General features: G+C 38.4%; 2 protein-coding genes and 1 long non-coding RNA gene across 5 annotated transcripts; 1 reads left to right on the forward strand and 2 right to left on the reverse strand.

The window, feature by feature from the left end:
• Nucleotides 1–3128: 3128 nt before the first annotated feature.
• Nucleotides 3129–13361, reverse strand: LOC117294480. 2 transcript variants are annotated; one of them, XR_004519537.1, is made up of 3 exons: nucleotides 13284–13361; nucleotides 11524–11650; nucleotides 3129–4229 (listed from the first exon to the last, which is right to left on the reverse strand). It is a non-coding gene; the product is annotated as an uncharacterized LOC117294480 (long non-coding RNA). The 2 variants fall into 2 exon arrangements; XR_004519536.1 differs by lacking the exon at nucleotides 13284–13361 and adding an exon at nucleotides 12965–13037.
• A 736-nt stretch (nucleotides 13362–14097) lies between these two features.
• LOC117294479 lies at nucleotides 14098–18368 on the forward strand. The gene is made up of 4 exons (XM_033776903.1): nucleotides 14098–14393; nucleotides 15716–15856; nucleotides 16465–16695; nucleotides 17986–18368. The coding sequence occupies exons 1-4, from the start codon at nucleotides 14298–14300 to the stop codon at nucleotides 18244–18246; spliced, it is 729 nt and encodes a 242-aa protein (XP_033632794.1). The 5' UTR covers nucleotides 14098–14297; the 3' UTR covers nucleotides 18247–18368.
• Nucleotides 18369–20224: 1856 nt separating this feature from the next.
• On the reverse strand, nucleotides 20225–27918 carry LOC117294481 (protein FAM166B-like). 2 transcript variants are annotated; one of them, XM_033776905.1, is made up of 7 exons: nucleotides 27630–27916; nucleotides 26616–26691; nucleotides 24447–24639; nucleotides 23499–23726; nucleotides 22443–22623; nucleotides 21697–21824; nucleotides 20225–20956 (listed from the first exon to the last, which is right to left on the reverse strand). In XM_033776905.1, exons 1-7 carry the CDS (start codon nucleotides 27719–27721, stop codon nucleotides 20841–20843), a joined length of 1014 nt encoding a protein of 337 aa, XP_033632796.1. In that variant the 5' UTR covers nucleotides 27722–27916; the 3' UTR covers nucleotides 20225–20840. The 2 variants fall into 2 exon arrangements, with proteins under 2 accessions (XP_033632796.1, XP_033632795.1); XM_033776904.1 differs by lacking the exon at nucleotides 20225–20956 and having other exon boundaries at nucleotides 21470–21824; nucleotides 27630–27918.
• Nucleotides 27919–28000: the final 82 nt, after the last annotated feature.

Raw genomic sequence — 28000 nt, forward strand, 5'->3', positions numbered from 1 at the left:
TTTCTCGTTTATTACTTGACTAGGATGAAAGATAACAAATAAAGTTTACTTATTAAATGCTTGTGACATAACTTTTGACATACAACATGCAATATAATCATTCTTCGTGTAATTTCATAGTCATTGTTTAAAACTGTTTTTGCTTTAATTAGTTTAGATGAACTGTATACACTTTTACTACTTATTTATTATTTGGTCTTGCAGAGCTCATGTAGCATACATGCTCATAACCATAAGGGAACGATGACAATTATTCAAGTGTCTTGCTAATAGTAAGAAAACAAATAGTTTAAATAAGGGAATCAATGTGTGGTGAAGAGGTTTTCAACTAGTGGTTTAAACCCGCGCCGAGGCCTGGACTTGATAATTTTTACAAAGACGAAGTTGAGGTAAATTATCAAGAACCAGACTCGGTGGGTTTAAACCACTAATTGAAAACCGATTCAACACACCCGATTCCCATTCATAAATATCTTTCCGCTCAAAAACATCAACACTTCTTGGTCAAAAGGTAAAATAAATGCAAAAATTATAATTCTTCTATGATTTCTTTTAACACAACAACTCTCCTTCTATGAAATGGTAAGGCCCTCGGGTAAACAACTCCTTATAAGGAGATGATGTGCACGTCGCGCATATTGCATGATGTGGCACAACTGTTTCAGCCATTGCTCTCGACCAAAAGGAATGAAGAAACTGTCTTATAAGCGGTGGTGCAAGCTCGCATGTCACGCCCATGTTTAACCTTTTTTACTGGTGTTATATCATCTGTTCAAACAACCCCTCGTGATGCCCTCTCGACCAATCAGAATGGATAAACTGTTTTAGGTATTTATGAATAGTAAATAAACAGTCCCCACATCATTTAAAAACAGTTACTTTTTAAAAGCTTACGACTATACAACCAAATAACTTTTAACATTTTATCTACCTCGCAGGTTTTTTTATAGAAAGTTTTATTTGTAAGACTCTTTACCTCAAAATTAGGCCTAGCACAATTGGGCTACAGCCAAAGTCCCAAGTCATGTTGTACCTGTATCTTGCTAAGGTCTGCTAAGCAGGAATAGCATGCTAAGCAAAATTTCTGCTTAAGCAGCTCAATGAAATTGGGCCCAGTAAGCCCCTATTATTGCCATAAATGCATTGCTGAGGTCAACCATGGATTGTTTGTGTGTGGGCGAGTTGGGGGGGGGGGGGTGTTTAGGATTGTTACTGCATTGATACATGGTTTATTTGTGCAAGGGACCTTCATAAGAAAGGTACACAAAGTTTAACAGATACAGTTAGAACAAATTTAAATGTTTACTTCTTGACAGAGATTAAATAAAATACATCAAGTTTTTGTAAGACTCTTTTACCACAAAATTATGCTTAGCAGAATAAGGTTACAGCAAAAGTCCAAATTCATAATGAACATTGGTATGCAGGTAAGGTCTACTAAGCAGGAATATGCTAAGCAATCTTTTGTGCGAGGGTGTGTGGGGGGGCTGTTTTGTTACTTGCATACATGGTTAATGTTTGGGCATGGATCCTTCATAATAAAGGTGGCACGGTTGGCTTGTGCGTCAAGCGCTTGCCTCTCACCAAGGTGACCCCGGTTTGATTCCCGGTCGGGGCCCATATGTCAGTTGAGTTGTGCGTTGGTTCTCTGCTGTGCCACGAGGGTTTTCCAGACTATTCGGTTTTCCTCCCTCATGAAAAAATCAAACACTTTCGATCTTGGCTGTGCTCCGTGGTCATAATGGGTTGATGTGTCTGGCAGCTGAATGCGCCCCTGCACGCCTGCTTCTCGAACTCGTTGTAGCCGCGTCCTTCGCAATTCAGCTCTAGCTGCGAGTAAGGACGATTAGCCCCCCGAATTATTATTATTAAAAAATATTATAATAAAGGTACACAAAGTTTAACAGAGAAAACAGATTTCTGGTTTATTACTTGACAAAGATTAAACTTAACAAATCAACTTTATTTATTAACTGCTTGTGACAAAGTGTCTGCAGGCATACAACTTTAAGGGCAATAATAATTATTGTGTATTTCAAAGTCATATTTTAAAACAGTATTGCTTTCACTATTTTAGATCTGCTGTAGTAGCCTACATTGTTTAGTTCTTATTAATTACTTGTGTAGAGCACATGATAGTAGCATATACATGCTAATAACAGCTAAGGAATCAAAAGACAATACTTCAAATGGGTTTTGCTAAACATTAACACATTTAAAGGCAGTGGACACTATTGGTAATTACTCAAAATAATTATTAGCATAACACCTTAATGGGCGACGAGTAATGGGGAGAGGTTGCTGGTATAAAACATTGTGAGAAACGGCTACCTCTGAATTGACATAGTTTTCGAAGAAAAAAAAGTAGTTTCCACGAATTTGATTTCGAGACCTCAAATTTAGAATTTGAGGTCCCGAAATCAACCATCTAAATGCACACAACTTCGTGTGACAAGGGTGTTTTTTTTTTCCATTATTTTCTCGCAACTTCGACGACCAATTGAGCTAAAATTTTCACAGGTTTGTTATTTTATGCATATGTTGAGATACATCAAGTGAGAACACTGGTCTTCGACAATTACCAATAGTGTCCAGTATCTTTAAACTACAGTAAGTAAACACTCCCACATCATTCAACACAGTTAATTGTTTTTAAAGCTCACAATGTAACAATGAAAACAACTTCAAAGATGTATAGAATATTAGTCAAAGGTTTTGTTTTTAATTTTTATTTGAAAGGGCAGTTTCCATAAGACTCTGTAAGTCAACAATTAATTGTATCACATTTAAAAGAACACGTTGCCTTGGACCGGTCAAGTTGGTCTTTGAAAAGCGTTTGTAACCGTTTGTTATAAAATGAATATGGTTGGAAAGATGTTTAAAAAGTAGAATACAATGATCCACACAAACATGCCTCGAAAGTGCACGGTTTTCCTTTTACCTCGTCGACTAACACGGTCGGCCATTTATGGGAGTCAAATTTTTGACTCCCATATTTGGCCAACGGTGTTAGTTTGCAAAGCAAAGGAAAACCACGCAATTTCGAGGCAAATTTGTGTGGATCATTGTATACTACTTTTAAAACATCTTGATCCAACCATATGCATTTTTGTAAAAACGGTTTCAAACGCTTTTGTTAGACCAACTCGTCCGATCCAAGGCAATGTGTTCCTTCAAATACTTTATATAAGTTTAAACAGAATAATGACAAGTAAAAAATAAATGTACAAATTAATACACAAATTGGGGAAAGTTTTGTAACAATATGAAATAAGTATCCAAGCTTTTTGAAACAGATGTTTTATAAAGCCAATGTGATACTTTCAAGTATTAACACTTTCTCAGTCAAAAAGTTAACAAAATCAGTTTGAGAACAATTTTTATTGTTTTTGACATTTTGAAACAAATGTTTTTCTAGGCAAACACTTGTTGACATTGTGCTCACATTGGGGTGCTCACATTTGGGTGAACCTTTTTAATAGATTAATTTTTATTTTGTTTTGTTTTTTAAAAAAGGTGGTTTTAAAAATGCTGTTTAAAGTCTCTTAATGAGTTGCGGTGGTTCTGAAAAGAACCAATGGTTTCAACTGGTGTTTCGATCAGTATGCTCTGTATAATAGATGTTAAATTTACACCGGGGATAAAGAATATTAAGAATATTATTCTACCTGTAAACACCAATGTGTGCTAGCACTGTATCCCTGAGTACTGTGAGAAAATATATCACAAGCATATTTCAAACCCATGACCCTTGCAATTTTAGAGCAGTGTCTTACCAACTAGACTACCAAGATTGCCCGCTAGCTAATTTAACCTCTATTATACATTGTTGCGCAACCCGCTGCCAAAACATAGGATTAAAAGTGCCTCTAGCTACCAGGCAATCTCGGCTTAGCCTATATAGTTGGTAAGATACTGCTCTATGAGTTGCAAGGGTCGTTGGTTTGAATCCCAGTATGCTCTGATCGTCTATAATGAACACTGTTTTAATTTACTTGTGTTTAGCTACAAATAAATTAAGAAAGAATAACAACTTGACGACATTTTGCCTTGTGTGCCTTGAAGAATGAAGGCAAGAGTTTCACTACAGAAAATCTTCTTGGCATCACGAGGCAATTAAAGGGCACTTAAAGAGTCTCTACAGCAGCCTTTGCATGAGTCCCTGCGTGCAATTGGCTGCCTCCATGCACAACTTCTCACACATCTCAGGTCATTGTTCCCATTGATTCCTGCAAGTAAAATAAAGCAATGGGGTTTGAACAAAGACAAATTGAAGGGAGCGGGGCCCGCTCCAGTCAATTTTTTTTTGTTCAGTCAAATCTAAATTATTTAAAATCTACCAAGTTAGATTCCCTTGCGGTCTTCTTACTTGATAAAGTAAAATAAAGAGAACAAAACACAATGAAACACCTTATATTTCTTATAATTAATCTGTTTTCTAACAAAAGTATGGAATAATTATAATATTCAATAATGTAAAACAAAAGGGCAGCAGTTATTATTTAAAACCTACCAAGTCAGATTCCCTTGCGGTTTTCCTACTTGATAAGTATAATAAAGAGGAGAAATGTTGACTTTCAGCTCATTTCGTGGAATACAAAAAACTTTTGGCCTTGTTGGATATGGGCTGCAGAAGCGCTATATTTTTCCGCATTCCACTACCGCTTGTGTGAAAACTTATAATAATGCGCCACCTATCTAGTGTAAAAGACCCTATTCCAAAGCGCAGCATGAACATTGAACAAAGAAAAATTGAATGGAGCGAGACTTGAATGTTCAAGGCCCAGCTCCCTTCAATTCTTCTTTGCTCAGTCAAATCTAAATTATTATCAAATCTACCAAGTCAGATTCTCTTGCAGTTTTCTTACTTGATAAGTAAATAAAGAGAACAAAACACAATGAAACACCTTATACTAACCCAATTCACCTGATGTGATCATCAGTTAAAAAAAACAATTTCTGAGTTATCCGATTAAAACATTGAGTGGCCATATTTTTATCACATGAAAACGTGTATATTGGGTCAGTTGTCCACACTGAACAATTAACTCTGATGCATTGGCTTTAATTAAAACAGGGAGACAGCTATGGGTCGCCCAAGTAAAGCTGTTCAGTATTAAAGGCACAGGACAATGATGGTAATTACTCAAAATAGTTGCAAGCATAAAAACTTACTTGGTAATGGGCAATGGAGAGCTGTTGATAGTATAACACTTTGTGAGAAACAGCTTCCTCTAAAGTATTTTGCTTTTGAGAAAGAAGTAATTTCTCATTAAAATATTTAAATTGAACTTGAGACCTCAGCTGAGGTCTCAAATTCAAGCATCTGATCGCACAACATTTGTGCGCCAATGGTGTTTTTTCTTCCATTATTCTAATGCAATTCTGACAAATTCACATTTGCACAGGTTTGTTATTTTATGCAGAATATGTTGAGATACACCAAGTGAGAAGACTGGTCTTTGACATATACCAAAAAGCGTCCAGTGCCTTTAAGTGTCGCCCTTTTGTGGCATTAATACTTATAACAACAACAACAACAACAACAATTACATTATAATGCATTTATAATGCGCAATTTATCTAGTGTTAAGACCCTGTTCAAAGAGGCAGAACAAAAACAAACAAGGGAGAGGTAATGATAGTATAAAACATTGTGATAAATTGTAACCCCTTAAATATTTGAAAAAGAGCAGATGTTTCACTCCAAATAACAAACAAGTGAAGCCTTTGTTATAAATGCATTTGAAAGCACACAATTGTGTGCAACAAGGGTGTTTTTCTTCATTATGCTCTTGCAACTTCAATGACCAATTAGGTCCAAATATTCACATAATTTTTGTATGCATATGTTAGGATTCTTGACAGTGACCAAATGTGTCCAGTGCCTTTAATTAAAGAAAACTCGGTGAAACCTGAACAAAGTAAACAATTTTTGTAACTAGATGCAACTTGAAAAAAAAAACAGTGCAAAAAAAAAGTTACAAAGAACAAACAAGTGGTGATGTGGCTGGGATTGCTCACAGTCAGCTAACAAAACATGACAAGACTGACTTCAGAAGAGAGAGCTAATAAGGACAGAACAATCTTGTTAAAGAGTACGCTAGAGTGTTAAACACAGGAATGAAACAGTTGTGTAAGAAATAAAGAGTGTTGTTGAGAACTTAATAAGTTAGGACAAGAAGTGGCTCAGTAGAGAAAGCTACTCAGGGCAGACAGATATCATCAAAGAGTAGGCGTAGAGTGTTAGATACAGGAAGGAAACAGAGGTTTCATGAAATAGAGAAAGAATTTAGAGTGTTGTTGACTGGATTGTTCACAGAAAGAACTGAACAAGTTAGGACAAGGAGTTGCTCAGTAGAGAAAGCAACTGAGGACTGATAGATATCTTTATGGAGTATATGCTAGAGATACAAAATGAAACAGAGGTTTCATGAAATAGAGAAGGAAACAGAGTTTTTCGTGGATTGTTCATTTGAGGTTTATTTGAGGTTAGATCTAAGTTGTACATACCCATGAAGCGTTGTGGCTATTTAATGTAGTGGGAACTGGGTACTGACCAAATGCAGCTGTTTGGCGTGTGCCTGGGCTAAGTCCAGATGCTTGAAAATGTGGTCAAGTGCCACATTAAAATTTAATCAATCATTATTCCATGTCCTGTGTTGTAGGAATCTCTCACTCGACTGTCCTGCGATCTGAGTGATAGGGTGTACGAGGACATCATGCATGTGACAGATGAAACCATCAAGGCCCTTGAGGATCATCACATTGTGTGATAGAAAATTGTGTTGCTTGCTGTTTTTCTTAGCAATGACCATTTTTGGTCTTTGCTGAACAACCGTCTTTGATTTGCTTACGCCAAAGTTGTTGCCGGTGTTGAGCATGCCAAACACTGGAAACTTGGCTGTGTTACCTGATGGCCAGCAAAGGGATTGGTTCGTCGAGATGAATGCAAGTCCATGAATACCCATGACTCATTGAAGCATGTGTTGTGTCAATTGACAGACATGTTGGCAATCCGTAATCTGATTATGGAGAGAAGCGATAAGTCGGCATGCTTGCAACCCTGCAATTCAAGACCTTTGTAGTGGCCCCTTTTCCATCAGTTAGCACCAGTTGAATTTTCTGGTTACACAACAATGTTCTGACACCCTACCGTCTTCTAACCTAATCGAACCCAATCCCCAAACCCTTACCCTAGGCCCTAACCCTTACCCATCCCATACCCTAACACTAATCCTAGCCTTAAACCTTGACCATACCATGACCAAATCCATAACCATAACCAGGTGTCAGAACAAAGGTGTCTAACCAGAAGAAGGAGAACATGAAGTCGATGCAAAGGACTCATCATCATTAATAAAACAGTTAGTTGTTTATCAAAAGAGTGAAATCATGGAAGCCTCGTTGAAACCTTAGGTTGAAGGCTAAAGCCTGCGTTTGTTTTTTATTCAGAGCAGGACGGAGAGGCTACATGTTCTTAATATCCTCAGCTTGGTTGGGAGTTTCAGCGGTTGTTCCATTATATATGAATTAGCTGACAGATGGTGGATAAAGCAGCTCGAGATGTCATCAACTGTCAGAAAGGAGCCTGAGTAGAGGATGTTGTTACACCCAAGGTACCTGAACTTCTGTCAGTTTACGAAATAATAACCTCCAACTCTGAATAAGGCGGGTGGTGGGCTAAGTCCAGAAAAAGTACAGGACAAGTCAACCCATTTATGCAACGACTGAAGCAAAGAATGCCTTGCTGAGACCTGAGCTTGAAGGCTGGAGTCTGTGTTTGTCCCTTGCAGGAGTGTTTGTGTTTTGATCACTAGTAAGATGAGGAGAAACATTGTAAACAACCTCAGCTTGGTTGCGAGTTTCAGGCGTATGTTCCAATAGATATGATTTAGCTGACCGAAGGGGGGTGAGAAAGCCAAAGACGTTGGCAAGTATGTTGAAAGAGGAGTAGCTTGAAGAGTGGATGTTACACCAAGGTACCTGAATTGCTGTGATTTTGCGACAGATTTACCCACAACGCTGACTGAGAGGGGTGTTGGGCCAAGTAGAACAAGTACAGGACTAAGAGAACAAAAGTGGCTAAGTACGAGAGCTACAGGGAACATACAGATATCATCAGAGAGAAGTTTAGAGTGTTAGACACAAGAGAATTCATGAAATAAAGAAAGAAATGAAGAGTGGTGTGGTTTGGACTGTTCACAGAGCTAACAAAACAAATACTGGGAAAAGTGGCTCAGGAGAGAATGCTACTTAAAGGCATTGGACACTATTGGTTATAACTCAAAATAATTGTGAGCATAAAAACTTACTTGGTAACGAGCATTGGAGAGCTGTTGATAGTATAAAACATTGTGAGTAACGGCTCCCTCTGAAGTAACTAGTTTTTGAGAAAGAAGTAATTTCTCAGTAAAATATTTGAACTGATCTGGTAGACTCCCTTGGGCCATATGTTGTTCTCTTATACGATCAGACACCATATGAATGATAACATAGAAACTTGGCATTGACTATATTTTCACATGAGTAAACTTTACAAATATACATTTATTATTGAAAATCAAATTCATTGAATGTATTCATTTATTTTTATTCTAAGCTAATTTATTATAATGTGTGCATATTCGTAGTTACTACAGCGCTTTGCAACTTTTGTAAAAGAAACTCTATAAAACTTGTTATTGTTATTAGTAATATTATACACATAATGAATGTTTATGAGTGCAATGGTGCGAATATGTTCATAAATTGAAAGATGGAATGTTCTATTCAACGAGGCGGAGCCGAGTTGAATGGAACATTCCAGCTTTCAACGAATGAACATATTCGCACCATTGCACGAATGAAAAACATTCATTATTTGTTTTATATAACATCCAAGTAGATATTTGTCATTTTTATTGAAAGATACAACTTTCAAAACAAACAAAGCGTAGGCCTACAATTTTTAATTGTAGAATCCGAATGCTAGTATTAGTAATTTTACTAATATTATTCTTACAAAGACACGCGCACGCAGTGATGTTTTTACTCGTCTTTTTCATTCCATCCAAAAAGTACCATTGCACGCTGGCAGCGTGCAATAGTACTTTTCGGATGGAACGAAAAAGCACGGTGAGTGACTCAGCGTGCAATGGTACTTTTATTTGCTATCACGTGACGGACAATCCTCCAATCAAATGGCAAGGATCGGCTTGGGTGTTATATAATACTTTGTAATCAATGGCTTTGGGAGTTTAAGCCAGAGAATAGACTCCGAAGTATAGATTCATCATTACAATGTACTCGCCTTTGGTTCATACATTCTATTAATAAATCTACAATTTCTCCTCTATTCTCCTTAAAGTATTTTGCAATTATCCTCTTCTCGGAACCATGAAGTCATCAATGGCAATTTCATACTCGTAATGGTCAAAAGGACATTAAATTAAGAATGCAAAAAAAAAGAGAAAAAAGCGGGGAAAAACATAGGAGCTCCAAAGAATTTTTTCTGAACCCACCCAAACTGCAATAAAGTCTTTTAGTTCTGAGAAGCCATCATAAACAAGAATGTCAGATTGATTGACGTGAATGTCATTTTACGATGTTGACTAACTTGCTTGAGTTGGTGATGTGGTGCTGTGTGAGGCCGACTTGTGGGTGACGTATCTTGGTGAGATGTCTGGCCGCATTGTATGTTGGTAATTAACCTCTGGCACGATGTGCAGAGGGGAATAATGGGATTGTGTATCTTGCATTGACCAAGAAGCAAGGTCAGGAGGATGCAGAGGGCTTGAGGTGACGGTAAGTAGGTGTGTCGATGGCTTAAGACTGATGGAGAAACTGGAGAATGGTTGGTGATCTTGCGTCGATGGCCAAAATGGGGCTTATTTGTAAACGTTTGTAAGTGTTAGTCGACAGAATCTCAGTTACCTTGAGGTCGTTGTCAGAGGTGGACATGATCACAGTCAACAACCGAAACACAAACCCTAACCCTAAACCTAACTCTAAACCTAACTACAGTCCGTATCCAGATCCTGCAATCCCTCAGAAAAGGCCAAACTACCAAGGAACAACCAAAAAGCAAAACAGTGTCACCATCTGAGATCTACCTCATGAACCAAAACAAACCCTAACCCTAAACCTGTCAAGTCTGTATCCACTGAGATCATGCAATCTCTCAAGAAGTCCACCACCACATCCAAGAGTAACACCACTATGGTCATATTCTCCTCTGACTATGACCACAAGGTGACTTGGATTCTGTCGGCCAACACTATGCACGCCTACCAAGAAACCCTATCCAGGACATTGAATGCAAGATCACCAACCAGTCTCTTGTCTCTCCATCCATCTCAAGTTATCTTCAAACCATCGTACCGTCATCTCAAGACCCCTGCATCCAGGCGTGTGGATTATGCGACACAGCTTCGCGCTAGCGTGTGCATGCAATGACAATGTGGGAGAAATCGGTCTCCCTTACGCTTGTTTGTGAACGTTGAATATCACGACTGCTGAATAGAGTAGAAGAATACAATTCACTGGATAATTATTGTCGGCCGCAGGTAGACGGCAAAAACAAATATTTGTGTCATTATAAAAAAAGGAGTGAAGAAGGGCACTTCATTTTTGGCAGTGAAAATGGTAGTTTTGCGGTGGCGATGCTCGAAATCAGTTTCTTTTTTGCAAAACCTGTACAACCATATTTATAACAAACACCATTACGAAATATGGGGAACACGTACACGTTGGCATGTCTGTTCGACCATAATCTCACCAAGATGCTCTGGAGCACCCACTAGTGGGCCTCAAACAGCACCACATAAACAACTCATGTCAGTTCGTCAACATCATAAAAATTAGTCACCTCTGTCAATTTACAGCGTATGAACATACATATCAACAATTATTTACAAATTAGTCGCCTTGCGCTTAAAGTTACAATGCCCCTACAGAAGATGCAACCAAATTCCAACACAAAATCAAATAAAACAGTCACTATTTCGGTATAAATGAGTCATAAGTAGTTTCTTAAAATTGTCCAAGTGTAGTTGCATGGTGAAGATGTGATGGTAATGAGTTCCATACACTGAACCAGCACCAGACCGTGCGAAGTTCAGCCAAGAGGTTCTCTAAAGAAGAGCGTAGAAACCTCGATGGGATGACAGGTATATCATCATTAACGTTGGGCATATCTTGGCAATATTTCGTAGGTGAGAGTTTATGTTCTTATTCAGTTTGGCAACATGGTCGTCCATTGACATCCTGGCATCAAGCACAACTCCCAGATCTCTCACAGATTTGACAGGTGAAATAGTTGTGTTTTCAATCGTACATTCTTGAGAGTTTTGTTGTACATGAAGTTTCTCTCTCTCTCTTCACCAACATACTCGCAAAAGAAGATTACATTGTCTCGAAACAACACCTCTCTTGATATTTATGATATCATGTTTTCTTTAGTGATAACGTGGTCCATTTAATGCGTAATGTAAAAAATGCATAAACAATAAATATTACCCAGCATTGATACAATGCACTGACCTGTTTCCAATCTTCTTCTTGCAAGCTTGAGTGCAGAACCGATCTTGACACAACTGATGATGCTTGGTTTCTCCTCAAGAAACACAAAAAGATGTATTGCTAGCATCTTGGTACAGTTCAACCATATCTGCAAATAAAGTATAAGAACATCCATTTAACAAACCATGATTTGTTTTAATTGTATTTGATGAGCAAGGAGAGGCAGTCAGATAAACCAAAGTCTGAACTGATACCCATATAAATGGGTTCTTCCTTGCAGGAAGAAACTATTTGTTTCTCCAAATTATTTAACAGCAGTGTTGCTTTTGTTCGATAAAGATCAAAACCCCTTTGTTTTGTAATAATACTACATGTAATAAGAATTATAATATTTATTCGGCCAAACACATTCACAACACCTGTTCACACATAAAGTAAGACAATAGTGGGGTGCCCAGAGAACATAAAAGTGAAGAGAAAAAAAAACTAACGCCAAAAGGCGTATGTCTCCTAAATCCCCAAAATACATTAAGGCAAGAGAGGGCATATAAAAAAGCACAGAAGATAACACAAATCACTGAAAAGCTGTAAAAGGCCATCAAGCATCAGTAGAACTAGCGCGAAAACTAATGCAAAATTTAACAACTTAATGCAAATTGAGCACCTATTGTCAGATTGAAAAACCAGATTTAATAACCCAAACGTAGGATCAAAAACCCTCATGCCAGACTGAAAACCTAACACAAGATTAAAAAACCTAACACGATATTGAAAACCTAAAAGGCGAGATTAAATAATGCGAGACGGCAGATGTTGAGCACCAAGGGCCTACTCGTACTCATTGACAAGCATGGCAAAATCGATTGGGTACTAAGAGATTTTTTTGAGTTGGGCTCAGTCAAGCAGGATCAATATTATTATTGGCCCTAAACATTTTGCTCCATATTAAATATTGTGGATAACATTCCGTATGGCGCCACCACTTTTTCACTAATTTTTACAAAAAAGGATATCTCATTGAGGTAAATTAGATACTATATTATTTCATATCAAATGAAAAAGTGGTGGCGCCATACGGAAACTTTTCCAATATTGTAATTTAAATAGAATATATTTTGAATATGGGATTTAAATGATTAGCATATGATCGTTATAAGATCCACTATGATCGAGGTAGATCTAAGAGCCGTGCGGATACATGCAGATGGAGTACTTCTAGAAACTGGAGCCTTATAGTTTCTAGAGGTACTGATACCGGGTACATGTAAAGCACTCGTGAGGGATCGACCCCGTGAACCCGGTACTAGCGAGGCCGGCACGTCAACAAGTGTCATGACTAGTTTGAGACGGCTTAAAATCTACATGTGTCAGTGTGAAACACCAACAAATACCGTTCACAGAAGTACTTTGAGGTTTAACGGAAGTGTATTTGACCGGGACATTAAAAAAAACAAAGATTTACCTTTTCTCGGTGAAATTTAGAACTACGTACGTCATTGCAGTCCTCCTTCCAGCTTTACTTTACAGTTAGAAAGATCGCGACTAACCAGATTAAGGGTACCAGCCAAGCCAAACCGCTGTACTGTATTACCTGTGCGTCGTGTACCATTTTTAGCACGGGATTTGAGACTGCGACCCGACCATATCCGACTAACATATTTCCCGCCGAAGCTTGTTCAACGTGGGGCACAAATTGGATCAAAGTTCAAACAAAAAAAGGTTGCAATGCTATGAGCCTATGTATATGATAATATGGGGACATACAAAATTAAAAAAATTACCTTTTCTTGATCTAACTTCTTCGTTGTGTTATGCTTTAAAATGGCGCCCGTCAACCTCGTGACAACAAACACTGGTTCTGTAGTGAATTCCTTTAAGAATAAATAAGACTTTCTTTGTGCACAAAAGACGCACGCTTTTTGTTCCTTTCTTCTTTTGAAAACTGCTGAGGTGTAACGACAACGAGGGGCGCATAGCAAATGCTCGTCCACTTCATCGTCAGCTCTGGTCAGAGAAGGTTCTCGATTATTAAGGCAGTTTTCTTCGCTACTATTTTCCTTAGCCAATGTAGCAGGTTTGGACTTGGCTTGGTGGTGTTTGCCCCTCACAGGGAAGAACCTGCTCATTGGTTAAAGTTGTAAGTAATAAATATTAATTATTGTTAATTAGTAATTACCCCGCCTAGGCAGTTGCAGGCATTTTCCCATAATTTAAGGCCTCGGCAGTTGCAGGCCAATCTAATTTGTATTGTTGGTAAAGGTATAAAATTACTAGACTCTTACCACAAAAGTTCCTCCATGTGAAGCTCTCTTTACATAGCTCTGTATCTCCCTTTATTCTGAAACAAACTTATTCTCAAATGGCATGCACCGAGAAGAACAAGCTGTGGGGGCCTTGTATAAATGAAATTAGTTACTGATCTTATGTCGCTGTAGTATAATACGGAGTGTAAGGCCGCCAGGGCTAGTGTGTAGGCCTACCTTGGAATTGAATTTGTGCACAAATGAATTTTGAATGCCAAACCAGTAACTGGTACTTGTTTGGTGTTCGAGTATCGAATACGAAAGAAACAAACTTCACACTAGACTTGATTCAAGTCTCGTTCTCATACGACAGGTCCCTAAGCATATCCGCCACCCTGTGGGAGTTTTGTGATGCTCTCACGGGATTAATACTTGGGTAAAGTCTAATTTAAAGGGCGGGTACAGAATTGGTTTCACCAATAACACAGTTGCTGGCAGTGTAAGCCAGCGCAGCAGACAAATTTACACCCGTCCAATTTGTAAACAAACAACATGGCGTCTCTGAAAACAACACTAGTTGGACGTCGACTCTGGAATTTTGCAAATTTTCGTCTGCTATGGCATCGCACCTCGCTGAAAAACTACTGGGTGAGTGTGTGGAGAGGAGGGTCCTCGGGGGGGGGGGGGGGGGGGGGGCTGGGGTAGCGAACAACAGACGGAGTATTACTAATAAAATACTATTTAGTATTTAGTTACTAATCGGGAGTTAGTTCTGCGTTTTGTTGGGGGTCAAAGTTCAAACAAAAAAAGGTTGCAATGCTATGAGCCTATGTATAGGATAATATGAGGACATAAACAATTTAAAAAATTGCCTTTCTTGATCCAACTTCTTCGTTGGGCTGTTTGTCTCTTTCCCTATAGTTCTTATCATACTCTAGGGTATACTTCTAGAAACTTATAAGGCTCCCCCGGGAGCTAGCCCTGTAGTCAGTCAGTGTCACTGCACTGACGTCCTGGGTATAAAGGTTCTTTACAATGCGACTACAAACTTGACTACAGTTTTCTTTATTTTTTACCTGATTTGAGAAGCTGAAATTCCGTTCATATATTCATAGTGTCCCTTACTATCTTAATGAGATCACAGCTAACAAATATATCCATGGAAGAAATTATTTCCGAAAATATGTCAAAGTGCTGCACTGGCGATGTGATCATCATGTACCAATTGATAGTGTGAGCCCAAGTGCGCATGGCTCTGAGTACAGTGCATTATCTTGCCGCTATTCGCCGTCAACTGGGAGCAAGTTCGAGTGCGCACATTTAGTCCACCATGAGTGGTCGACCACAGACTAGCAATGCACATGCGCAGTGACGTACTCGCCCGAACGACTCGGAGCAAGTCTAGTCAACCTTCCACCTTTTCTCTAAAGTGTCACTGGTTCCCCTCTGCGCTTAACACATGTTAGAATTGAACATGCTGTTGGGACCAGTAAAGAAACCATGGTCTCGAGGCTGGTGCCAAATGGTCGACCACAGTAGTCAACCAATGGTCGACCAGCCTGGGTTTGAGTCAAAATGGTCAACCTTTAGTTAACCATTGTGCACACTCGAACTTGCTCCATGTGTAAGTCTCTTTTGAATGTGTGTTGGCTCTGAAAAGAGCTGGTTTGGTCTTGAAGTTTCGAGACGAACAGTGTACTGTCACAGAGTATGCTGTTCAAAACATTGAGACCAAACCGGCTGTTTTCATAGCCAACACTCACTCAAAAGAGATTTACACATGGTTGTACCCGCAAGTTTACTTATTAATATTTATTCAATCATAGTTTCTTTTTATTTCTCCACACCATGCAAAGCATCAAACTAAACATACTGAACTGCTTCTTCTTTTCCTCTGAAATGTATTTGAGTTGTTGATTTTTTGTAGAGTGCAATAAAAATGGATTTTTTACTTTTTTTTAATGCTATAGAAAGTGGGCAGCTGTGCCACTATAAGACATCGGGGATTTTCCAGTGTATCGGATGAGCATCCTATCAGTCGTTACCCAACTCCAGAGCTAAAAGACCTTCCTGAAGATATGCAGGACCAGATCAGTGAAGTTGCAGAAAAGGTACACTACAGTCGATTTCACTAAAAGCTAGGATTGATCTCGAGTTCGGACGAGTAATTTTTGTCTGAACTATAGGATGGGTTTAATGCACCCAACTAAATACAGAATACAGAACTTAACTCATCCTAAGTCCTTAGATTATTCCTAAGTTCGGAAGGGTTTGGTAAAATTGACGGCTGGACACTATATTGGTAATTACTCAAAACATTAATTAGCACAAAAACTTTATTGGTTAAGAGCAATGGAGAGCAGTGTTGATAGTTTAAAACATTGCAAGAAATGGCTCCCTCTGAAAGAAGTAATTTCTCACTAAAATATTTGACTTGATTTTGAGACCTCAGCTGAGGTCTCAAAAATCAAGCATCTGAAAGCACACAACTTGTGTGACACGGTTGTTGTTTCTTCCATTATTCTCTCGCAACTTCGAACGACCAACTGAGTTAAAATTTTCACAGAAGTTATTTTATGCATAACCAAGTGATAGGATTGGTTTTTGACAATTATCAAAAGTGTCCAGTTCCTTTAAGCCATAAAATGGAACCCATTTTCAATGGTGCATATGTATTGTGCAAAATATTAAAAACGAGTTTGCTTTTCTTTTTTTTCAGTCTGGTTTCGTCCCTAACGTCTTCAAAGCCCTGTCACACAGACCTGCAGAGTTCCGTGCCTTCTTTGCCTACTACGATGCCCTCATGGGAAAGGAAACGGGATCCCTCACAAAAGCCGACAAGGAAATGATCGTCGTGGCAACAAGCTCGAGCAACAACTGTCTGTATTGCGTCATATCTCACTCCGCTTTATTCAGGATCTACTCCAAGAATCCAATTCTTGCTGACCAGGTGGGAAAGAAATTGAAGTTCAGATATTTGGGACTTTGTTTTTAAGCCATTTACTGACACATTCATTACAAGGGCACTTTTATGTTTGGGTGAAATTTGTTGTATACAGTCGGCTCTCCGACTCTCATTTTAAAGTGCAGTTTTTATAATAGGGTCTGTCGATGAAGAGTACATTCTGAAGTCCTTAATCTAGTTTAGACGTTGTGCTCCTTCGTTTTGCTGTCCTCTTATAACCTGTAATTGAAACAGGTACTTTGCACTCCATGTTTGGACAGTCCAAGAGACCTAGCTATAACAAGAGTTGACTGTGTCCACCCAAATCAAACGGTGCTTCCCTAAAAGGTCAATTATACCACCCCCACCCCCAAAGGCTAATACATTGTACATGTAGTTATACTTTGGGACAGTGAATTTCGTGTTATGATTTCAAGGATCTTCATGAACTTAGTCAGAACCCATTGACCCAACTGTGTGCAATTTCATAGTCCTGCTTAGCGTGGATTTGTGCACTTATACCCTGTCACTGCCCTGATGAGAGTACATTTTGTACGTGCTCATTGCTTTACATGCCATAGCAAAGAATTCTTTGATATGCAGTACCATGAAATTTGGCCCTGACGCCAACCACATTCTCGATTACTTTGGGAGTCAGTTATCCCCCATGCTCGCCACATCCCCTTGTGGTAACTTTGGTTGGTTTCCTTGTTGGGAAATCATCTAGAACAAACGAAATCAAAAGAAATGTTTTCTTTTTACAGTCAAACTAGGGCTGGGCTTCGCTTGGCATCAGACAAAAGCTGTCTTGCTGAAAACAAACCAAGCAGCAAAAAAACAATTTCTTTAGCCTCTCAATGACTGTGGAACAATCTTCCCATCACCATACGCACCTCCAATTCATTTTCATTGCTATTGTCTGTTTGTTAAAGCACTGTGGTCTATTAGGAAGCAGCGCTATATTAAATCCCTGTGTATGTATGTTTTATCAAGTCACACTAATCCTCCAATCAGAATGGAGTGGTGATAAAAACCTATACTGTACATGTATTGCACGGCTAATATCATTACCATGCGTATTGTGTGTTCTATGTCACGCGCCAAGTTTGCTAGAAGATAAATACGTTATCACACACGCGCTCGTGGAATTACGGCCTCGTTGGATAAGGGACGCAGAAGCGCTATATTTTTCCGTATTCCACTCGCGCTTGTGTGATAACTTATAATGTATGTAATCAAATTGATCATTTAGTAAACATAGTCTGGTTCTTTCACCCCCCCCCCCCCCCCCCCAAGGTTGCCGTTAACTGGGAATGCGCCGAGCTAGATCCCAGGCAACATGCCATCCTGGAGTTTGCCATGACAGTCTGCAAGTCAGAGACGATCACCGAGGATCACTTAAAGAAGCTTGAGAAACATGGACTGGACCGTGAGGATGCCTGGGACATTGCTGCTATTGCTGCATTCTTTGCGTTATCTAATCGTATGGCCCACCTGACCGATATGAGACCAAACAAAGAGTTCTATCTGATGGGAAGAGTGCCCAAGGCAAAGTAAAAGTGATCAATGTAGCATAAAAATTTTACCTCTGAAATATCAATGTACCATTCAATATTTTTTAAAGGGGATGTGTACTAAAGGCACTGGCCATGTTTGATAAATACACATATATTAGCATGAAAACTTACTTGGTAATAAGCATTGGAGAGCTGTTGATAGTATCAAAACATTGTGAGAAATAACTCCCTCCGAAGTTTCTGAGAAAGAGGTATCACTGAAATATTTGAGTTTGAGAAAGAGTGTACCACCGATTTATAATTTATTTTTTTTTCTCATCTTTGAGTTTATTTTTGTTGTATTGTCAAAATTTCAAAATTTCAAAACGAGCCTTTATGGATTCTGTAAATGCCTCCGTATTTGTTTGCTTCTTATCCATTACAGCAGCATACCTGTTCCAGCTTCCGTGTCGTGGCCAAGCGGTTAAGAACACCGAATTCAAACTCTGGTTTTTCTGATCAGCAGAGTGTGGGTTCGAATCCCCAGCCATGACACTTGTGTCCTTTAGCAAGACACTTAACCATTGCTTCGTCCTTCGGGTGGGACATAAAGCCGTTGGTCCCATGTGTCGTGTAACGCATGTAAAAGAACCTAGTACACTTATCGAAAAGAGAAGGGGTTCGCCCCGGTGTTCCTGGCTGTGGCTGCTGTATGCGCCATAGCACCTTGTAAACCATTACATCGTGCTAAATAATAGGGTCTCAAAACTCATCACTGCAATCGCCTATCTTTCTGGAAGTTTGTATATACTCAGCGCCTTGAGACCCTTGTTTGGTAGATACGTGAGCCATATAAGACTTCGATATTATTATTATTACATGGACTATGCCGTTGTACTGCAGGAATGTTAAAATAGAAGTGCCCCATACCAGACGAAAATTGCTGAGCCCCTTTAAGAACAACTCAATGCCTGCTATTCCTGTACAAAAATCCAACAAAGTTATACATTTTAAAATATCAGTCGAAACACACTTTATTTTGTTTTTACAATTAATTTTACACAGATGTTACAATTGTATTTATAATCATGACAATTAATTATTTTTATTTTAGCTCATTAAATCATGGACAACCTGATCGGTATGCTATCTTCGCATTAAAGTTAGTAATCATGAAACCTTGAAAACTTTATCACACACACAATGGGTAGTAAAGAAGTAAACTGTTGTTTCGATTTAAACTGCCATTTGTGGTTGTTTGTTTAACTGTACATATAAATAAAAAATAAAATTTTTAGGCAAAATCTTAAACTTCATACTAAAAACCAGAAATGCATTTAATTTACGACCAACTTGTCCACACTGTTTTGCCCCAGTGAAATGGCATTGAACGTGTCCATTTTTGACTTGTGCTAAAATTTATCTTTTAAAGACCCATTTGATAGAAAATGACGTCATGTTTCAAACTATGCTCTAAAAAAATCAAACAAGTATCAAACAAAAAAGCGTTTTACACCATTTCAACATTTTTTTTCACGAGGACTATCTATTGGAAAATTATTGCATCACAAAACTGAGGAAAGTTTTCTTAAAATATAAAATGATTAAGATTTTGAATTTCCCAAATTTAAAAAAATTTGACTATTTTTGAAGCAATTCAATTATGACACCATTATTTAAACCTGGTTCAAAGTATGCTCTAAAAATATCAAACAGAATGGCGGTTAACACCATTTCAACATAGCCTTTTTTGTTCACGAGGACTATCTGTTGGAAAATTATTGCATCACAAGATTGACCGTGGTAAACTTCCTTAAAGGGAAAGAACAAACCAACTGAGGAAGGTTGTCTTAAAATACAAACTGATCAAGATTTTGAATTTCCCAAGTTGGAAAATATGTTACTATTTTTGAAGCAATTCAATAACACTGTTGTTTAAACCTTGTTCAATAATTATTCGCTATTCCTTTCGTGTGTGGTATGTTTTAAGTGAGAAAATGTAATAAGCTGGTGCAAACTGTTTTACTGGTTTGTTTTTCTTTTTTGGGAGATTGGTTGAAGTGAATATAATGGTGATGTTTGTGAGTAAAAACCTGAACAAAACTGTATGATAAAGCAAACGTTATTCTGGAGTTACAATTTAATGTCAAACACAGAAAGTGTTGAAAAAAAATCTGTTTTAATTGAAGTATTTTATGTTTGTACTCTATACTAGTGTATTATTGTGTTAAGCGGTGGGTACACCATACATGTAGCATCAAATGGCGTTTTCTGTGTCTATCTTTATTTCTCAAAATATGTTTCTACAAAGCACCACTCATTTTCAAGCCAATTTTATATAATACAAAAAAATGGTTTTAAAACTTTAAACCAAGCGCGGCAGTGAACATTTGTTTGACATTCTCTAATAAAAAACAACGAGAGTGTTTGGGCATTTTTGAATGGCTGAAGCAGACTTCCCTCGTTGAAGTTTCTGTATAACCACAAATTAATGTTCCAACCAGATTTACACAAGTTTCTCAACCATCGAGGAATATATACAAACGCCTTCTTGGAAGTCATCTTTGGCCTTCTGCAGTCATTACTTGCGTATCCTACACCCTCCCCTGTGTCAACTGACCTAGATCTGTTCCCACTTTTGATCCAATGACCTCTTCAAACGGATTGTTGGACGGTTGATATATGTTGACCATAGGTTGGCTGGTCATGGAAGCATACTGGCAGGGAACGTGTTGTATCGCCGTAGGTGTGACCAAACTGGAAGCGAATTTCTGTGGGAAAAAAAAGAAAAAGGAAAAACATGAAAATCTACTGAGCAAGTTGAGTGCATTTTTTGTTCCACGACTTGCATAAACTTGGTTTAACTAATTAGATTCAAACAATTGAGCTCTGACATTTATCTGAGGTCATGAAGGACATTCTGTTATATTGCCGTCACTTCAATGGTTTGATATTTCCCCATTAAATCAATGATCACATGTAACCAAATACCAATACGATTTTTGTTATGTTCAGAAAAAAAGGTTTGGGTCCATTGAGATTGAAGTCCAGTTGGTTCCCCCTACCAATGTTACAAAGCGCCCTGAAAGCGCAGAGCAAAGTTTGTGGCGAGCATTCACGGTTGATTTTCAGTGCTTCCGGAAGTATGGCAGACACATTCATATGACGCCCTTGGGTTTGGGCACATTCGTCTGTATTGACCCATTTCACCTGAAAATCTTGAACGCGCCATACTGGTGGGCAATTTCACTGTGCGTTTATGCTGTGCGTTATGCAGTTAAGAATGCATTTTAGGCGACGCGGCGTTAATACACATAAACCTAACTGCCCACCAACATGGTGAGCGTGGCATCAGTCATACCTCGAAAAGGCTAATGGTAGCTTGTACAAATCTTGCACTTTACACGGCAGATGTCCTGTACCATTTCAATATTCTTACAGAGATTACTTACTACTGTGAGGTATTTCATAAGCATATTTATAAGTAGGCATAATTTGATATTGTACTTACGTGGCAGGTATCCTGTGTATTTAGGGACCATTCCGATATTCTTATAAAGCCTTCTCTGCATTAAGACATCCCTGTTTTCACTAGTTAGTTGGATGCTAGCCTTGGCCTGGTCATCCGGGAGGGTCGTCCTGAAATCACACAAAATTACAATAATTATTTTGTGAAAATAAGGCATGTGCATCTTTGCAACATAGGAAGTTAACTTTGCCCTTAAAAAATGTGCAAATCTGGTTGAATATGATCTCCGTTATTAATGTTGAGAATTGTTGCCAACCTTGGCCAAATTTCATAGGGAGCTGCCCAAGCACAACCTAGGCAAAACAAACACAACAAGGTTACCAGCCAAAATGCCAGGTCACACGTACAATGTGTCTGTATCCTGCTCATTATTGCTAACTTGATTTTTACTTTGTTTCTGTTGATTTTTTTTAAGGTTTATTCTACATGGTGAACGTGCGAAGTCAAAAAGCTTCGATCTCACATGGAGTTTTGTGAATGATTTTGTTAACTCAACATTTACGCTTTTTGAAACGGATGGTTACATGTTTAACCGACCGTTTCAGAATAGTTTAAAAAATCATAAATGCACAGGCTTACAATCATTTACAGAAAGCCTAGACCTCAAGTTATATCTTTAAGACCAAACTGATACAACCTGAAATTATATCACAATATACCCGGTCAGTTTTTTGTGTGGCTAGTATTACTAAAATAAAAAACTTAATGAAAACATCATATACACTTACTTAGGGACATAAGACCTTCCGATGTTACCAGCGTGTCTTTCTGTCTCGTCGTAGAAGGTATTGAGCGACTTATCACAAATAGTGTTGTACCGAGCTCCAAGCCCTAGTTCTGATACCCCTTGTCTCGGGATGAACCCCTTGTAGCCTGGGATGGGGGCTTCTCTGGATTCACGCTTGTCCTCTGCAGAGGTAGAACATCAAAATAGATTAATTGAAATGGGGTGTTTGTCAGATCAATGTGAAGAGTGAAATCATGCATAAAGCCACAGGGAAATCATGCCAGGAGTCAGTGTCTTCACGACGCTAAACAGTTTTGAGGGAGCATGATCACTATATATATTTGGTTATATAGGGGTAACACAATGCAGGCCTGACACTTCAGGGAGGCAACGATGGTCATTGCCTTGGTGCCCTTAAAATGCTCCAGTAGAAATTTATAACTTCCTCATTGCGTGCCCTTTACCAAGGAGAAAATGCCTTGGTGTTCTTGCCCTCTCCAAACAAAGCACACACAGGCTTGACCATGTGTGTGCTTGCCAGGTAGATTTTGTTCATTAGAAAACTGTCTTGCTATATATTTTACTGCTGCAGATGGGAGAAGGAGAAGCAGTTGAGACGTGGACCCAGTTTCATAAAGTCTGTAAGCACAAAAACTTGCTAAGCACGGACACAATGTTGCTTAGCAGAAACTGTTACTAGCCATAGTCCATAAAGTTGTGACTGGTGCGCCATCAATTGTTTACTCATGAAGAAGATGGGTTGTGGTTGGTTTTGATTGTCACAAGAGCGCTGTGGAGACGGGACTTCAGTTCAAGGGTCAATAAATGGTGCATCATAAAGAACACAGTTTGTTCAATTTTCAGGTTTGTTATTGTGTTTTTGTAGTATGTAACGTAGACATTTCAAGTGTCTTTAGTTCAAAGTAATGAAACAAAAACCTTGCAAAAAGAATGCATATTATCCATAAAATGTTTTAGTGTAAAGTTGAAGTTTTCTGTTTGGTGAAAATAAAATGAAACAAAAATTGCCAGAAGAGAGGGAAATTGATGTACTCACCAAGCATTATTTTTGAGGTTGGATGTCTGTCTCTGTACTGATTGAGTCTCTTAATGACTGTATCCTCACCAGCCATTGGTCGTAACTGCTTGATCTGTGTCTGTGCTTTCCTCAGTGTGTGTACTTTGGTGTCATGCTCTTGCGTGTTCCTCATGAAGTCATCAATGCAGACGTCGCAATCTTCCTTGTAGGTATTGCCAAATTTAAACGGCATTCTTGGTATATATCCTAGAGGATTGAGAGAGTACAATCATTTCTACTAATAAGATGCATTTTAAAAGAAGAAAAGAGGTGGGAATACATATCTTTTGTTCATAAACAACCCGTGTTTAGTTGGCATGGGCGACTAAATGTTAGAAAAACAATCAATCTGTTAAAAGATGTTGTGCCAAAATTCAACATTTTCTGCAAACTTTCAATTAAATGTAATACCTCTGATGCACTAGGTTAGGACTGTAAACCTAAATCCATGAATCAAACTGAAATCTACTTGGTGCCCCAAATTGATTCAAACCAGCAGCCGATTTCACAAAACGCTAGGATTAATCCTATCTCGCGTTAGGACGAGTAACCCTTTCTAACTTAGGATGGGTTAAATTCGTCCTAACGTTGGATGGCGGGACTGAACTCGTCAATACTCATAAGTCCTAAGATTAATCCTAAGTTAGGAAGAGTTTGGTGAAATCGATGGCAGCGTCCTAGAGGTGGTAGGCGAAGCAACCCCACCATCCGTTACACCTCACAAATACTTCGGGGATGTCCAACCATCCACGGCAGGCAATGTCCTGGAAGACCATGCTCATAGACCCTGATCGAGGATGTACGAGTAAACAACATAAGGGAGCTAATCAGTTGTATGCAGGATAGAGTTGCGTGGCGTGTCAGACAATCGAGCCCTACTCAAACATGCGACAAAGCGACAACTTGGGTCGACCAAGTGAATCTTACCTGTATAACCAGGGACCATCTTCTCCGTCAGTTTATTATCTCCTGTTGATTTAGGAAGTTTCAAATCTCGTCTGGTTCCGCTCCCTTCCACATCGTTTGGACCGCTCAGGCCAGTACCAACAAATGTCGTCTTTGAGTCAAAGTAGTTATGTGGTGAGATGGTCGAGTTTGCTGAATGTCTTGTCCTCCAGTTCTGAAAATTGAAAAATTATTAATAAACATGAATTATGTATTTTTTTCCACCATTTTTTAAAAGAACACGTTGCCTTGTATCGGTCGAGTTGGTCTTTGAAAAGCGTTCTGTAACCGTTTGTTATTAAATCGGTATGGTTAGAAAGATGCTGTAAAAGTAAGAATACAATGATCTACACAAATATGCCTCGAAATTGCGTGGTTTTCGTTTTACCCCGTCGGCAAACACGGTCGGCCATTTATGGGAGTCAAGACCGTGTTAGTTCGCGACGTAAAATGAAAACTGTGCAATTTTGAGTGATACTTGTGTGGATCATTATATTCTACTTTTAAAACATCTTTCTAACCATATACATTTCATAACAAACGGTTTCAAACGCTTTTTACAGACCAACTCGTCCGATCCAAGGCAACGTGTTCCTTTAAGCATTATTTGAGAACAGAAATTTGTTAAAAGCATTTCTCTGCTGTACACAAGTTAATGTAAACATGAAATAATTTTACATGGGAATAAAAGAGTGTCAACAAGGTCAACATGCATTGAGTACGCTGCTACCAAACTTATGATTCAATATCATTCAATAACATAAAAATGTACTTAATTTGATCGATCTCTATTAAAATAAATATAGACTGCATTATTGACTCTGTTTTCTTTACAGATGCCACGCTATATAATTTTTATCAAAACAATGCCCTTCCTGTGCCCGCAAGTGAAAATTCCTCACTACGCTGCTGCCAAACTTATGATTCAATATCATTCAATAACATAAAAAAGTACTTAATTTGATCGATCTCTATTAAAATAAATATAGACCGCATTATTGACTCTGTTTTCTTTACAGATGCCACGCTATATAATTTTTATCAAAACAATGCCCTTCCTGTGCCCGCAAGTGAAAATTCCTCACTACGCTGCTGCCAAACTTATGATTCAATATCATTCAATAACATAAAAAAGTACTTAATTTGATCGATCTCTATTAAAATAAATATAGACCGTATTATTGACTCTGTTTTCTTTACAGATGCCACGCTATATAATTTTTATCAAAACAATGCCCTTCCTGTGCCCGCAAGTGAAAATTCCTCACTACGCTGCTGCCAAACTTATGATTCAATATCATTCAATAACATAAAAATGTACTTAATTTGATCGATCTCTATTAAAATAAATATAGACGGCATTATTGACTCTGTTTTCTTTACAGATGCCACGCTATATAATTTTTATCAGCTTGGACCATGGCCTTCTGTGTTTGAACAACTACAATGGGTGTTGACTATACAGCCGACTTTAGTAACAAAGCTCGGCTGTAGTGTATAAAAAACAAACATTAATCGGTACCTGCCAATGATACATAAAAAACTGTACATTTACAATCACTCAAACTGCCTCTAGCTACCATGGTAGTCTAGTTGGTAAGACACTACTCTAGAATTGCAAGGGTCCTGGGTTCGAATACCACCCAAGTAGTATGCCTGTGATATTTTTTTTGTTCACAGGACTCGGGAAAGTACTGAGTATACAGTGCTTCTACACATCGGTGTATGGGTAAACAAAACAAAAATATTTTTTTTAAACTTAGTTTCGTCTAGAATAAAACTGGGATAACTTTCCGTATGGCGCCACCACTTTTTCACTCATTTTTACAAAAAGGGATATATCAATCAGGTAAATTAGATACTATATTATTTTATTTCGAATGAAAAAGTGGTGGCGCCATACGGAAACTTTTCCTAAAACTGTTCAGTTGGTTGCCCCTTGGGTACTGGAAATTTCTTTCACATGGCTTAGATGACTAGCTTGTTGACAATCGTTATGTTGTGCGTCTCTTTTTATGAAATGAAGATTGGGTAACCAGGCATTTATTTTCTTTTATGGGGGGGGGGGGGGGGGGGAAAGGTTAGGAGCGACACCCTCCCCCAATTATGCGATAAACTGTACATGAGACTAGTAAATAGTAACATATTTACCTCAGATAACTTGTTTGTTGCATTGCCATAAGTGTCGCCGACATGGTATTTGTACTGCTCGATATAGCCTCGATACCTGGAAAAGAAAAATATTTACTAATTAGAAAATTATATTATGAAATTTCTTAATTATATTTTATAATAGCTAACTGCGAAAATGCACTTAACGCCATTGGACACTTTGGGTAAACAGTATAGTCCAAGGCTCACACTTCGTGTATCACAACTTCTATATAAAATAACAAAACAATGAAAATTTAGGCTCAATCTGCATCGGAGTCGGGAGAAAATACGGGACAACCCACCCTTGTATCCGCGCGTTTTGCCGTGTCATGACATGTGTTCAAAATAAATTCCTAATTCTCGCTCTCGAGAATCGATATTGTTTTAATGTTTTCTCAAAAAGTAAAGCATTTTATGGAATAACATTTCAAGAGAAGTCTTTCACCATTACTTTCTGTAAATCCTGTAAGTTATTTGTAAATCTGTGATTTTTTTTTTTTATTGTACTGAAAGTGTAAATTGGCTTTTAAAACAATGTTGAACATAAATAAATTAAATTAAATACGGAACAGATGTATCTTTATCACATGCAATCTGTTAGAAAAATAACCTCTTTAACAGTTAAAAAACAGGATTATTACCACGTGTCCACCATGTTGATTTAATACTTATTCAACAGAAAGTTATAAATCTTTTCATAAAACTGAAATTTAGAATGATCACTTTTTGAGTCCTGATTTGAGGTACATTACAGTAATGGGAATCCCCACTATAGTTGTAGTGTAATGTGAAGTTGTCCCTAAAGTAAAATAGTTGGACATCTCAATAAGTCAAACCTTATCATATTCCACAAAAATAATTCACAAGTACAATGTACGGTTCAATTAACGATGCACCTGCAACTTGCAGGTGTAACTAAGTTACAACAGGTGCAAAAGGCTACCACTCAATTAACGCACACCCTACCCACAACAATCACATTTCTATAAACTTATTCCATAATTGACTTACCCCGGAAGTTCTGTACCCGGCTTCAACTGGCTGAAATCTCGTCTTCTTTTGATATTCCACGATGTGGAGTTCGGCATCGATGTATTCATCATTTTGATGGTATTTTTTCCAGCACAATTTCCACCGAAATGTGGTTTTTAAACTCCAAAAACCGACCGACCGAACGATTGAATTACTGTGTGTACGTGCACTGTGTGTGTCGTGGCGCGCTGTCTGTGCGGGTTGTCATGTGTTGTTGCAGCGGCTGGGTCGTTGCTACACAAGCTACAGTTTATCTCATTATGCGGTTGTCAAGGTAGGAGTGCACACGGGAAAAGGGCACAGTGTTTCTTATTAGGCAAATGAGGATCGCGGGCTTGATGCTTGAGTGG

The sequence above is a fragment of the Asterias rubens genome, chromosome 9 (assembly GCF_902459465.1).
Source record: "Asterias rubens chromosome 9, eAstRub1.3, whole genome shotgun sequence".
NCBI lineage: Eukaryota > Metazoa > Echinodermata > Asteroidea > Forcipulatida > Asteriidae > Asterias > Asterias rubens.

What these genes read in the sequence shown, in the direction of transcription:
- LOC117294481 (XM_033776904.1), bottom strand. Translation starts at nt 27,721, where the DNA reads ATGATGAATACATCGATGCCGAACTCCACATCGTGGAATATCAAAAGA. An exon ending in GATGGTCCCTGGTTATACAG is followed by an intron (nt 23,727 to 24,446) that starts GTAAGATTCACT and finishes TCAATCCTCTAG; the next exon opens with GATATATACCAAGAATGCCG. An exon ending in GGAAGGTCTTATGTCCCTAA is followed by an intron (nt 21,825 to 22,442) that starts GTAAGTGTATAT and finishes GTGTGATTTCAG; the next exon opens with GACGACCCTCCCGGATGACC.
- LOC117294479 (XM_033776903.1), top strand. Translation starts at nt 14,298, where the DNA reads ATGGCGTCTCTGAAAACAACACTAGTTGGACGTCGACTCTGGAATTTT. An exon ending in CCTCGCTGAAAAACTACTGG is followed by an intron (nt 14,394 to 15,715) that starts GTGAGTGTGTGG and finishes TTAATGCTATAG; the next exon opens with AAAGTGGGCAGCTGTGCCAC. An exon ending in ATCCAATTCTTGCTGACCAG is followed by an intron (nt 16,696 to 17,985) that starts GTGGGAAAGAAA and finishes CCCCCCCCCAAG; the next exon opens with GTTGCCGTTAACTGGGAATG.